This window comes from Vicia villosa, linkage group LG6 (assembly GCF_029867415.1).
Source record: "Vicia villosa cultivar HV-30 ecotype Madison, WI linkage group LG6, Vvil1.0, whole genome shotgun sequence".
Classification (NCBI taxonomy): domain Eukaryota; kingdom Viridiplantae; phylum Streptophyta; class Magnoliopsida; order Fabales; family Fabaceae; genus Vicia; species Vicia villosa.
This window is the reverse complement of record NC_081185.1, coordinates 273286-288079: the sequence shown is the minus strand read 5'-3', so window position 1 is coordinate 288079 and position 14794 is coordinate 273286. Positions and strand designations below refer to the sequence as shown.

The following is a 14794-nucleotide window of genomic DNA, read 5'->3' as shown; positions in this document are numbered from 1 at the left end:
CTCCTCCGAATGAAGATAATTATACCAATCCTCATCCCACCCAGTATCAGAACCATCAGCGTTGATCACGCCTGAAGGCTGAGCCTGCACGTCCGAGCCATGGACCCCCAGGGGACGAGAAGCAGAACCAGTCAAAAGCTTCTTCTTCTCCTTCACCTCCTTCACCTCCTTCACCTCCTTCACCTCTTTCACCTCCTTCTTTGAAGAACCCTTTCTTCCCTTAGCGCCCTCTTTAGAAGACGCAGTCCTGCGTGCTGGTTGGTTGCCTGACATGTTCCTGTAAACAATTGAAAACGATTAATATGCATAGACAAAATAAAAAACAAAAAAATTTGAACTTCTGATACATTTCGGAAGTTCATTTCCGAAAACTAGGATGGAGGTGTTTTCAGAAATGAACTTCCGAAACACCCCTGCGATGGAGTTTTCTGCAACTTCCATGACAGACCCCTAAACCAAACTTCAAACCAAATCAAAATGCTTCTAAACAACCTAAATACTACTAACAACCTAACCATATATCATTTATGCAATTAAAACCCTAAATAACATGCATTTGAATAATAGATCTAAAAATTTCAAAACTTACAAAGTGTTAGGATTGAGGGCTTTTGAATGTTGTTTAGCAGTGTGATTGGAGCCTTGATGCAGCTTTGGAATTTTGTTTGCACAAATTTTCGCCTTTGCCACTTTTTGTTTTGGTTTAGGGTAAATGATTGGGGGAGGGGGAGTGTTTTGATAAATCTGCAGAAATCGCAGTATTTCGGAAATGAACTTCCGAAATAAGTCAATTTTTTCAAAAAAAGACGCTTTCGGAAATGAACTTCCGAAGCAGGGGTATTTTGGAATTTTCGCTGGGGGTGACCCCCATAAGGAGGTGGCCAAAGAAATTTTCTAAAAAGCTCACGTGTAAAAGAAATTAGTTATAATGGTTGCTTGACCATTGACCAATGATATATTCAAACTCAAAAGATGTTTATAATTATATTCTTGCCCCACCACATTTTTTTTTCTTTTTAAAATTAAACATTGTTTTTATTGTTGATAAGCAATTAGTTTATTGTAAATAAAATAGAAAAGAAGAAATTTAGTTTAAAAGAAATGCAACCAAAGCTAATTGGTAGGAGACCAAAGTTCGATCTCCTGCAATGCAATTGTAATTGGAAGAGGATTGAAATTATTTGATAATAGAATTAACTGAATTAAATTAGTCGGTTTAGTAGACCAGATACTATAAGTGAAACAAAAAATAACATAGAAATACATGCTTAATTCATATAAATATAAGAGTATATAAATAAATTTTCGTAAAATTAAGGGTGAGAAACATTAATGTTCGTCCTATTTACAATCATTCCGCAAAAATTTGTAAAAAACGGAACGAAGCGGAACGAGTATTGTTGACGGTGCGTATCTAAAATTTTGGCCTATATATCATAAAAATGAAGACGGAACAGGACGGGCTTCCAAACATTGTATTTTCAATCTAAAAATTGTAAAAATGGCTCCCAAAAATTGTATTTTCAATTTAAAAATTGTAAAAATTTATTAATATCAATGTCTACAAAATCCAACAAAGAAAATATAATAGAACGAGACAAACAAGTTAAATAACACGAGTCTAAAACCTTGATTTTATTGGAAAAAAATAGGGACATATTAAAGAACTAAAGTCTAAAACCTCGTTTTACCATTCTAAATAAAACTAAGCTTATTTTTATTTTTATTTTTATTTTTATTTTTTGCTATAAGGAAGAGACAGCTAGCACCAACATAAGTTTGTGCAAAAGGAATAAAACATAAAAATATTTTATTTAATTAAATCTTACCAAAGTTGACATTGGAAGAACCAAATTCCCGCTATTTAAATTTCAATGCGACACTTTTTTATAATAAAGTCACTTTTTTGTCAGTGTTTTACTTATTTATTGAAGAATAACTTTTCTTTTTAATTTTTTATTCAGAGTGATGTTCGGTAAGTTTTCTTTTTGGTTTTGAAAAAAATAAAATGACGTCCTTTCTTTATAAGACTAAAACATGACATTTTTTTATAGAGACTAAGAGTCAAATTTAAAATATTTAGAGGGACCAAAAATATATTTAACTTTACATATATGTTAATGATAAATATTTTTTTTATTATTTAATACACAATTATTCTTTTTAAAAATATTAAAAATTTCTCTATATTTTTTAAAAATTCATTTTCCAAAGCGCTCTCTTTTTGTCCTATCTGAATTCCCAAACAAAGTCTATGAGACTCTTTTATTTATTAGATGTCTTAGAGTATTCACAAGATAGATTACTTTGTTCATCAGAGACCTCTATTTGAATAAGAAAAAAATAAGTGGTGTTCTGAACTTACAATGACTCAATAAAAAAATTCAATACAAAAGTCCAATCTAATCATAGGTGTCTATTTAGTCGATAAATAAGTGGACATTCATAATTATGCACCACATTGAAGCAAAACACCATTTTATTTTAACAATTGATGTACATCCAAATACATTTCACATCTCACGATGTATTCATCAGTGATGGTTACTGTCATCCTTATATAAGTGTGACCATGTGTAACCCCAATGTACGATTCATTCACACCCTTGCAAGTTTTGCCTCTCTCACTTGTTAACATAAGTGTTGAAGTACTAACCTTGCAAGTAACACCTTCTTTAGTCACCAGAGACACTTGCCACCGCCCTGAAACATTTTCCATAGTGATCATCAACGACTTACTATTTGTTTTTTATTCTACACTAAAATAATTGAGTCGTCAATGAGAATCATATTCTAATTCTCACGAATCCCCAACTTATTAAATCTCTTATATATATTAATTGTTCTATTATGGGTCGTCAGCAAGGCCCTTGGAAAAAGACCCAAGAACAAATTTTAAGAGGAAAGACGTGTGGAACATGTAGACTTTCAATACGACCAAAAGCAAACAATTTTTTCCTTCAATGCATCAACCACCGTCCAATTCAATCAGACAGTTCTCGGCATAGCTTGCCACATCACTCACAAACAATTTTAACGACTCTTGATATATAACGAAAAATTTGTCTTTTCAGGTATTCAAATTCGTTCTTGCTTTCACCTTATTTCTGATTCTCTCAGTGATTTGAGCTTTGGAGTGCTAACTTTGTAGGTCTTCTCTGCTTCACCACATCACAATTATTGCTCCACCGTAGTAAGACGCAACTCCACCACCTCATTTTCTATTTATAGTTCCAACTGAGCAATGGAGCCTTATGTGTAAATTGACTTGTGATTCCCACTAATGTCCAAGAAAAACCAATGTTTCTCCACCAAAGATCCAAATCACCGATATCCTTGCTTGAAGCTTCAATATACTCATTAGACATAACTATTATCAAATTCATCAAGTATAATAACATCGAAAATCACTCGATCTTTCTCCCAACGACATATTGTTACTGCGGCGGCTGGAGCTATTCAAACTCCACCCTTTCCTCAATGAAAGACAATCTAGATTAGGTGGCATCTCTATCTGGCCCTACGCTACAAGATCACATTCCTCAAAGAGTTAGTCAAGGAGCATTCCAATCTCTCCCATTCTTCAAATCAATACAATAACCTTGACTTGGTCGGACTCCTTCACAACATGTTATGCCTGGACAAGCAATACTTCCATGCATTCAGTTGTTGCAAGAAATCTTGGAATTCAGATAGCCATCGACTTGCTGAACTACATATACAAACTAGTACACCAACATAACTTACAATTCCTTTTCGATATCATACTAAGGATTGAAGAAAACCTCTAGTACTACTATGTCCAAGAGATTGTTAAGTGAAAGCACTTCGCACTGACTTTACCGAAAGACGCTATGATGTGGTTCAAAACCCTTCTACACATGAGTATAGATTTGTGCATGGTCGTACTCAGTGGGATCACATAGAAAAGGAAGGAAATCCTGCGTGAGTACATTCATCATTTCATGAAAGTAGTAGTGGTAGTATGAGACATGAATGAAAGATTTTAATATTGGAAGTTTAAGATTGGGTTGGGGTCAGATTGCATGTTCCAGGAAAAGTTGAGACTCGAAAGGGCCTTCAATTTAATGATTCGCTGAATAAGGATAACCATATATCAATTACCTAGAAGAACTTCTAGCTAAAGAAGGAGAGAGGTTGGGAAGCAGAAAACTCCAGATATAGTCAGACACTAGAGAGAGACAACAACTGTTATAGAGAAGACATGAACCTCAAACCTTTATCTAAGTTCTTAGCTTACACTAGTCTTAACACTTCAAGGTAAAAAATTTAAAAGAGTGCGCTAACATCAAATTCAAAAAAGTCAAGATAAAAAACCTTTATTAAATAAAAAATTGTTCATGGCAAATAAATCTAAATATTGTTGTTTCCATAAAAATCTAAAATAATTTTAAATATCTATGTATATAATTTAAATCTATTAGGTTAGTTTGGCGGGAACATGATATTAGCCTTTGTGATTGGACACGTAAAAGTAAGGCTAGAAAGTGAATAGATGGATTTTTTTTAGCATACTATCTACTTGCTTTGCCAAAGTCCATTAGAAATGCATGATAAAAAAAAAATTTAAAAATAAATATCCTCTTTTAATGCATGTTAATGGTTCCATCTCCAGTACTGGTTTTGACTTGGTTGAATTGCATGAGACATGTTGTTTGGTTTTGTGTTAAGTTACTCGACCTTTTCATTCTTATGTCTTCTTTTTCGAGAGTGGGAAGGATGCCAACAGCATGAAAGATTACCTTTATAATTCTATATCATCATTTCTTCATTAAAAGAAGTGTCCTTTGGAGACTTCACACTTTGACTATACCCCATTGTCTTTCGCTCATTCTTTTTCTGGTAGATGCTTAACTCTATTCATTCTCAATCATTACACTACTCGAATTTCAAATATAACCCACTAAACATGTCCATTTTTTTACAATAATACTTCCTTTGATACTTATTTTTAGAAGAAAAAAATACTTTTAAAAATACGTTTAATAATCAATATGTGTAGTATCTATATAATATAGTTTCTTCTTTATAACAAATGTGAGATAAAGTAGAACCATTAGAGAAGTTTTTGAAGAAATGTAAGATAGTGATGGTAATTTGATTCATATCTTATGGATACCGGAAAAAATGTTTATAATAGGTAGGATAAAAACCTGTAAAATGGATACGAATACAAACACGAGTAATTACCGATTAAAATAAATAGGTATGAGTGTGTGTACAAGTACCTTACCTCCCAACTGCTACATACCCATACTACATATTTATATCATGTCATTTATATTATTATATAAAAATATACTTTATCAATTTTTATAAAATATATAGCTATTAAATAATTACACATTTTAATAAAAATATTTATATCGCTATTAAACTATTATACATTTAATAAAAAAAATATTTATTTTTAACTCAACAATAACATCCATAATTTTTTTTAATATTATTAAAAATATTTAAATTATATGATATTTTACAATTAATTAATTTAATTTTACTATTAATACAGATAAACAGACACGAATATGGGTATTGAGGTACCCATATACGGTACGGGTATGAGTATGAACATTAGTGTCCATGCGAATTTAGACTCGGGTATGCAGAATTTTTCAAACTGCGGGTATAAGGACGAGTACTTAGTACCTGCCCATTGTCATAGACATGCAAACTATGCACAGACTCAAAATTTATCACGGTTAAATAATAGTTAAATAAAACCTTATAAAATATTTTCCACTATTATAAGGAGGGAATTCCATAAACCCAGCCTCAAAAAGAAATTTGATATTTGACGTGAACTTGAATTTTGTGTGGAATTCAAATCGAGTAGATTTTTCTCCATTCTTGACGTTTTGAGCTTATGTGAGTTGATCTGCAAAGATAATATTAGTCTTCTTATCAACTATGAAGCACGAGTACTCTATTTTAGGTTAAGTACTGGTACGCGTACAGTACGTACCCCAGTACACATCGAAGCTGTACCAATTTTTTTAATTTTATTTTTAAGTTGGTACACATTTGGTACAACGTATTCAACTTTTTAAATTTTTTTATTGGTATAATTTGAATTTTTTTAGGGGCAAAAATTAAGTTATTTATTCTATTTATAAATAAAAAAAAGTGATAGAGAAACCAATCTATTGCATTGAATTTTTTTTCATACCCAAATTCTTCATCTTTGTTGAGAGAAACTGGAGCACATATAAATTTATTCACTCGTTAAAAAGAATAGACTCAATCCATTTGAATCATATAAACCATTTCAATCCATTTGATTCATCTAAACCATTTCAATCAATTTCAAAACCTTTTAATTTCTCCAATTTTGATGAATCTTCCTTCAATTGGAGGATTGATTACCTTGAATTGAATCAAACCATTTCAAAACCTTCTTGTCACATATTGGCAAAAATAAATTCAAAGTTTATTTTCAGTATGGTTGCAAAATCAGAATCTTCATCTTGATAATGAGTAGATCAAAATTATTCATGATCAAAATCAAAACCTTTAACAAAAGCATCATTTTTATCCCTTGTGCAAGTATGAATATATTTGTATTGTTCTTACACATATGTTTATTCACTAGTACATAGAATGAATATAATTCTTACACTTTTTTTTTTTTTATTGTTCACAGCTAAAACATATTCAAAACCCAAAAAATTATAGGAAAGCTACAACATCGTCGTGCATCTAAAACTTGTTTTCATCTCAATCCAGTTTTCTAAAAATCTTCTTGTGGCATAAGAGAGAAAAATACAAGTAGAAGGATAAGGAAGAAAATAGAATTTGAAATCAATGTGCATAGCAACAAAATGATCGGTAGAATTCATATTGAATCAGAATAAATAAATGTTAATATTACATGAAGTGTTCTATTTATAAAGTTGATGAAATATTAACAAATTAATAACAAACTTCAATTAACCAACTAACTAACTAATTTCTATATTCATGTGCCAATTATTTTTAAAAAATAGGGACATGTTAATAATTTTTATTAGTGTATTGTTGCAAATTCATTCATATTTGAGGTTATTTTAAAAATCATTTTAATTAAAAAGTAAAACAAAATTATTTCAATGGTGGATAATCCAGTAGCAGAATTCTGATAAATGATGGTCCACAAGATCTTGAACGAGACTCTTAATACCACAGATTAAGTGTTATGTGAAGCAATTGTTTTATGCTCTTGAATACTTTCCCTCGAGTGGTGTGATGAACGGAGACATCAAAGGATCAAATCTTCTTGCGAAGAAGGAAGTAATATTAAAGGTTGCGGATTTTTGGTGAGCAAATTTCATTACAAATGAGGAAAAAAATCCCTCACTAGTCGTTTTCAGATTATGATATCAAGATCCTCGTTCAAAATGTCTAATCCTGGACGTGAATAGCAAAATAACCGCTATTTGACTATTTTTTAGACTAATTATATAAATAATCTATAGAACATATATTCAATGTAAAATAAACAATTAAAAGATGAAGAATAGTAATAGATTTATTTAAAGAAAAGAAAGAAGAGAAGAAGACTTTAAAAAAGACAGTAACAACGAAAAGCAAAAGAAGAAAAGAACAAAAAACAACTTGAGAAGGGGGGATTGTAGAAAAAAGAAGAAAATAAGAACAGAGAAATAAGAATCAACTTAAGAAGAGGGGATTGCAGACAGCGACGCTAGGAAATGAAGCAGACGGAGCGGCGTTGAGAAATGAAGAAGATGAAAGACGAAGGCAGCACTGGGAAGAAAATCATGAGAAGAAAATTCTGAAAACTGACGAGAAAACATGTGAGAAGAAGATCAAATCCTCTGTTTTTGTATTCCGAGTTAGGGCCAATTGGAAAAGTTCCACAAAACTCCTCCATCACAACACATATATCTGATTTCTCATAATAAGCAACCTACATACAATAACAAGACATTTGCATCAGTTGCAGGCATGCCAGAAATAGAGGCTATGAAGGAATTAACAAGACACTACAAATCTACTACTTCCTATTAAGTAGTACACAGGCACAACCAAACACTAATCATCAAGATTTATTAAAGCGGCGTCATACCATACAACTAGTCATCGAAATAAGTGTTTAATAGAAAGTGTTAATGGTGGTAGATAAAGTAGTAGTACCTTTTGTTGGCAATCAGGGCAGTAGTGGTATTCATGCCATTGAAGGACAAAGAAAGCAAACTTCAACCATCATCCAACAAATGTCGTCAAACCTGCAATTATGATAAAATTAAAACATTTACTGATAGGCTCTGAAAACTTTGAAAACTTAAGACGACTATATATGATACGGATAATTATATTATAGATTGATCAATTTAGAATGAGTATATAAAATAAGCATATGATCAATAAAATGTTCTTTTAATTTAAAAAAAGGGTTAAATATGTTTTTGATCACTATAAATATCTCAACCTTCATGTTTAGTTTCTATTAAAAAGTAATATATTTTAGTCCCTACATAATTTTTATGTATGTAATTTTAGTCATTCCTGTTAAACCAATATTTATTTTTGAATGGTTATTTTGAAAACATGTTTAGAATTATAAAAAGTTCCTCTGAAATAAAATTCAAAATTTATTTCTAAGTCGAGATTTTCATTACTTTTATTTTTATCTTTTAGAATGTAAATTTTTTATATTTTATTCATCTTATTGTAACAAATTCTAAAATTTAGTAAATAAATGTATTATTGTATTCTAAACATTTATGATTTTTTTTAAAAAAATAATTAAACAATTTTCAAAATTTTAAAAATTAGTTCAAATTAAAATTTTATGTATAAAATTTTTATAAGAGTTAAAATATATTATTTTTTAATATAGACTAAAAATGGAAGTTAAGTATTTATAGAGACAAAAATATATTTAACCCTAAAAAATAAAAATAAAAACCAAAAATAAATGTTATATTTAGGTTGAGTACAAAGACATTTAATTCTATTATTGATGAGTTTATTCCGTATTGAATAAACTTTTGAGTTCATTTATTATATATGATTAGGTAATGTGTGGAATATTAGGGTCGCGCGTGAGATTCGTGGCGAAAACAGTAAAGGTAGACAAGACAAAATGCAACCCAGAGAGGTTCTCTGGAACTGACAGCTGCAACCCCACCCGGTTACTATGAGCGTAACGCACGCGCATTTGAAGGGCGTGATACATCTCCCCATTTGTACCCTTAACAATAACAAATATTCCATTCTGAGTGCTCTCTCCAATCTGAAATCTCATTCCCTTGACAAACTCTCTCTGAAACCAAGCCACAACAAACTTGTTCATTAATTCCCCTTTCGCTTTGGCACTTGTATTAATTGCTAAACTTTTTTTCCTCTTTCTCTCTGGTGCGTAAGTTGTTATTTTCATTTGATTTTGTTCCTTTATCTTGTTTTCACATTTTATTCATTAATCGGCTGTGCAGATATGGAGGCGATCACTGCTTCCTTAGAGAGGTCTCTTCAAAACTGTTCCCTAAACAACAACAACCACCACCAACCGAATGGAAGGACGGAAGACGAGGGTTCCGCCACCACAGATGCAGCGGCAGAAGGAGGAGGAAGAAGAAGCATAGGAATCTCATCCAGCACCTCAGAAGATAATAATAATCATATCACCAACAACTCCGACACCACGTTAGAGCTCAACTCTCACATCTCTCTCCCTTACCATTGGGAACAATGCTTAGACTTAAAGGTTCAGGTTCTTCTATTATTAATTCTCTTAGTTTCATTTTTAATTTAATTTTGCATGATGAAACTGGATCTTTTGTTTTTTGATTTAATTAATTAGATTAAAAGTGTATGGTATATGAGTTTTGTTGTGTATCCAATATATGCTTTGTTTCTAATTCCAACAATAAGAACAGCATTCAGAGCACGCTAGCTACAGTAACAGACAAAAAAACCCTAGATATAAAAGTAGCAGTGTTTAGCTTTTTATATTTATAATAATATTCTCATTTAACTTTTTCTTTATAGGGGAAGGTGCAAGCAATGCCACTTTCCTTGGTTTCTGTTGGATAAATTGATCTAGTCTTGATTTTCTCTTAAATCAAATTTTTTTATATTTATGTGATTTCAATTTGGTATTTCTAACGGTTGCAGACGGGAGAGATTTATTACTTAAACTGGAGGAACGGGATGAAAGCGAAGGAGGATCCGAGAAGAGTAGAAGAAGAAGAAGAGTCGGAGGAGGAGGAAGAAGAAGAAGAAGAAGAAGAGAGTTGGTATGATGATAGTGAAGAATGTTCATCGGAGTGTTCAACGAATGAGAGAGAGGTAGGAGAGAAAGAGAAAGAGAATGTTCTGGTAGTTGCTGGTTGCAAGAGCTGTTTGATGTATTTCATGGTGCCAAAACAAGTTGAAGACTGCCCAAAATGTAATGGTCAACTTCTCCACTTTGATCGATCCGAAAATTGCTCCCCTTGATTCATTCCACCCTTTCTCTCTTTTCATTTTTTATTTCATTTTGTCTGTCACTATGAACTTTTTTTTCTTCATTATTAATATTTTGGACGAAAATAGTATCGTTAAGTTAAATCAATAGTTGTGCAGAGACATCAAATACAAAAGCGAAGTTCAAAATTCGAAAGTGTGATATCCGATTTATTCAATTCATCTTTAAAGTTTCAATTACTAGCTTAATTGGAAAATATATATTTGAATTTTGTATAAAAAAATTAGAGACCTTTCTTGTTGTTTGCTTTTCCGGAATAGGTTTGCAATATTGTAATGTTAATGAATTTAATACTGTGGGTTTTCTTCTCGGTCCTCCATAAAAAAATATGAACAAATATTCGGTCAAGTTATACAGGGCCTGCCAGTAAAGTCAGTTTTAGAAGAACGAAAGAATAATATATGTAATGATTGAGACGTGTAATGTGCGTGCCTTTCATATTCGTAAAAATAATTATTTTAATTTAAATGTAAGTCTAATACTCAATGTATTGTCTATTCTTATTGTTTTTTAATGTTTGATGTTTTACCTTTCGGGTTCAGTTTTACTGTTACTGCATTTTCTAAGATCATTTCATCACACATGAATATGTAGGGGTATGGTATTTTTATTCTGTTCGACTAACATATTTAATTAAGTGTTTGTCGAAATATATTTATAATTAAAATGTACTCCGTACTATGAGAAAATGGGATGTGCACTGTCAGTGTGCCTTCAATCTCAATGTTAGCTGCTATGAATAAAAACTGTGAGAGAGAGATAAAGTGAGAGAGAGAGAGAAAGACTATAGTTCAAAATTGAATTTCATCAAGTATAAAAGCTTATGCACAAATGTTCTATTTTTAGAACCACTTGTATGGGATGCAAGCTAAAAATGTCATTTAAGTGCACTGTAAATTATATTAAATCACTCATTTAATATAATAAATACTGAGTGGTATCTATCAACGAATCACCGCTAACCAAGTTACAAAAATGTTACTTGATCTGATAAAACCTATATGTGATAATGCTTATGTGTATTGTAACACCCCATATTTTTCGTTTATTAATTTAATTCGGATTTAAATTAATTAACTAATTGGATTTTGATATTTTAATTTGGATTTAACTGGAAAATTATGGAATAAGAGCTATTGGGCTTAAGGTGTAATGTTAGTAAAAGAGGGGTGCTATTTGGTTAGGCCTTTTACTAAGTTATGTTTATTTTATTTTATTTTTCATAAAATAAGAAAAGAGCCAATTGGGAGAAAAAGAAGAACACGTGAAAGAGCAAAAAAGAGAAGAAGAAGAAGAAGAGGAAGAAGGGAACCTTCAAGAACTCCGATCGAAGGTAAGGGGGGACTCTTCCTTTTAGTATCTATTATGTAATTATAGGTAATAGGACTGATTAGGATATTATTTGATTCAATTGGTTGTATTGGGATTGGGATTGTTAGGTTTGGGAATGAAATAGTTTGGGGAAATTGATGATATTGCATGAAATTATGAATGGAAAAATGTGTTTTCATGGTGTTTGATGATGTGTGATAATGTCTGCGATGTTTTTATACCTTTATGTGATGTTTGGAATGCATTTTGGATGGAGAATGAGTGAGATCGCAGGTCTGTTGCAGAGATGAAAATTCTGCAAAATCGCACGTCCACTAACTGGAGGTAGGTCCGCTAAGCAAAGGTCCCAACGTAGTTCGCTTCTGTCACGAGTCGCTGGTGGACTGCTGAGCGGAACCCGCTGTGCATAAATTTTTCTAAACTTCGAAATTGCATATCTTTTGATCCGTGTACTCTTTTTATGTGCCGTTTTGGGCATTGCAAAGCTAATTAAATGTTTTATAATATAAAATAGAAGTATAGGCAGTGGCCGACTTTACTTCTAAAACTCGATTTAATTGCTTTGGTGGAATGAAATATTGTGCAAATATGTGAATTGCAGATAAGACAATGTAATGTTGTGGTGATGGATGAATTGTGATTTGCTATGTGTAATTAATGAATGAGTGATATGATTGAATGATTGCGGAACATGTGCATACTCGTTGGTGGTGATAATGGTGAGTTGTGAGACGATGTATTTCATCGGATCGGTGATGTGTAAGTATGTCATATGTGTGTGCATTCATTCATACATCATTTAATAACTGAATCCCGGTGACGTATGAATTAGTGGTGGACATAATTCCCATTGTGTGGAATTTGTGTCGGTAGGGCCGTATCTCGGTGATGTTTAGATCGGTCGGGTGGATTAAGTCCACGGTTTATTGGTACCACATGCATAATGTCAGTTGGTCCATATGCATATTGATATAACATGATTGAATGAGTTTTAGTGTTATATTTTGGTGATGTAATTGTTGGTATGGTTACTTGATGATTGTATGAAAATCTGAATATAATGCAATTTGGGTGAATGGTATGCTATGATGTTATGTTGCTTATGAATGCATAATATTTATTAATTGTGAATGAGAGTCACCCTTACATGTTGTCATTTTTCAGATTGAGAATAACGGCTTTCGACTTGGTGGAGATTAGCTTATAAGTCAGTGTGTTTAGTGTAGCGTCAAGTGTCATGCTCTGATATTGCAACACTGGGGAATGCTAGTTTTTGAGTTTATAAGTTTATAACTTTAATTATTTGTTTTTGGATTATTTTATGGGATATGGTATCAAAGATGTTGTGCTTATCCGTTTGATTAATTTTTCGCTGTGTTGACATGAGATGTTGTGAACTATTGATGAATGTTCCTTAGTGAATGCATGACAATGAAGTACGTTATTTTGTGTTTTAAAACGAATTGTGGCACCCTTGTTTCATGTTACTCTGATTATTTATTTAATTTCCGCGGGGTTTAGAAGGGTGTTACATGTATAATTACTCTTTTGCTCTTATGTCTATATTGTACACGAAGCATAAACCGTGTCACCCTTGTCCAAATCAATATTGGGCCCTTAGACATTTATCCTGTTATGTAGGATAAGCAAATTCCATCTAGGTTTATATTCATCCAGTTACAGACAATGTTTGATCATCAATAAAATACTCAACGCCACATTTAGGATCCATAGTGGTTTCTGGTCGAAGGGTGGTATACACCACTATCACCAATGAGAATAACTTATGACAATTTGCATAAATTGCTATGTAGTATTCTCATAGCGGGTCCATCTAGTGTAACTATTACTCTTAATATTCATACCTATGTGAAGACTTGATAACTCTTTATCCATGATCCATGATATGTGATCATCAATCCATCCACATAATAGCCTTAATGATTTAATATTATCACACTTCACAATAAATATCGACTACAAATACTTTAAAAATAATGTCCTTATGTTTAATAAAATCTCAAGATTAGTCACACTTAATGTTTCATAAATGAACTATCTATTCTAGGGAATTTATTATTTTGTCCAAAACTATTTTCATAGTTCCTGACCCATCTGGCATGGTTTCAAAATATTTATGGGATGTTTGATTTGAGAAATAAAATCTTAAAAATATATTTTAGTGTGTATGAGATTTAGCCATATGACTTTATGAAAATGCCCTTATGTTTTTACAAAACACGCTTCGATCAGACGTGGCTTGACACTACAAGAAAAAACCCATTTTGCCAGGGGCTAAACCCCTCACAAGTGGCAAAAACCCCTCACAAATACAAATTTTGCGAGGGGACCGCTCCCCTAGGAAAACATGGGGTCGCAAATTCATTCTGAGGGGTTTTACACCTCGCTAATTTGCCTGGGGCAAACCCCCTCGCTAAATGCATTCACCATTTTCCAACCTGCAACATGCAGATATAGGCACAGACTAGTAGTCAGCTACTGGATCAGAATGCGTCAGATATTTTGCTTGGGGGGAAGCCCCTCGCAAAATGCAATAGTTTTATATTTGCTTGGGGTTTAACCCCTGGCAAAATGTTTTCCATTTAAAAATAAAAAAATTTGATCAAAATAAAAATAAAAATAAAAATAATTATAATAAAATTAAAAAAATAAATATAATTTAAATTAAAACGTAATTAATATAATACATAAAAAATTACTTTTATAATAAACAAATACTTTTTTAAAAATAAACATGCAATTTTCTACATATATATTATGCTGTTTTATAAATACACTTAAAAATACTAACTAAATTTTATATAATATACTGTTTTTAAATATATATATATATATATATATATATATATATATATATATATATATATATATATATATATATATATATATATAAGTTATATACTTTTTTAAATAAATTTACTTCTTATTTTCTAAATAAAAATTATACTGTTT

The 14794-nt window shown here is 31.5% G+C and overlaps 1 protein-coding gene across 2 annotated transcripts; it reads left to right on the top strand.

Annotated features, from left to right (window-relative positions):
* Window positions 1-9123: 9123 nt before the first annotated feature.
* Window positions 9124-10801, top strand: LOC131611084 (protein CURLY FLAG LEAF 1-like). 2 transcript variants are annotated; one of them, XM_058883205.1, is made up of 3 exons: window positions 9124-9341; window positions 9456-9727; window positions 10138-10801. In XM_058883205.1, the coding sequence occupies exons 2-3, from the start codon at window positions 9458-9460 to the stop codon at window positions 10459-10461; spliced, it is 594 nt and encodes a 197-aa protein (XP_058739188.1). In that variant the 5' UTR covers window positions 9124-9341; window positions 9456-9457; the 3' UTR covers window positions 10462-10801. The 2 variants fall into 2 exon arrangements, with proteins under 2 accessions (XP_058739188.1, XP_058739187.1); XM_058883204.1 differs by having other exon boundaries at window positions 9129-9378.
* Window positions 10802-14794: the final 3993 nt, after the last annotated feature.

Bases quoted from the DNA above. Each gene is read 5' to 3' on its own strand.
- LOC131611084 (XM_058883205.1), top strand. From the start codon at position 9,458: ATGGAGGCGATCACTGCTTCCTTAGAGAGGTCTCTTCAAAACTGTTCC. The intron at 9,728-10,137 runs GTTCAGGTTCTT...TAACGGTTGCAG, and splicing joins AACAATGCTTAGACTTAAAG to ACGGGAGAGATTTATTACTT.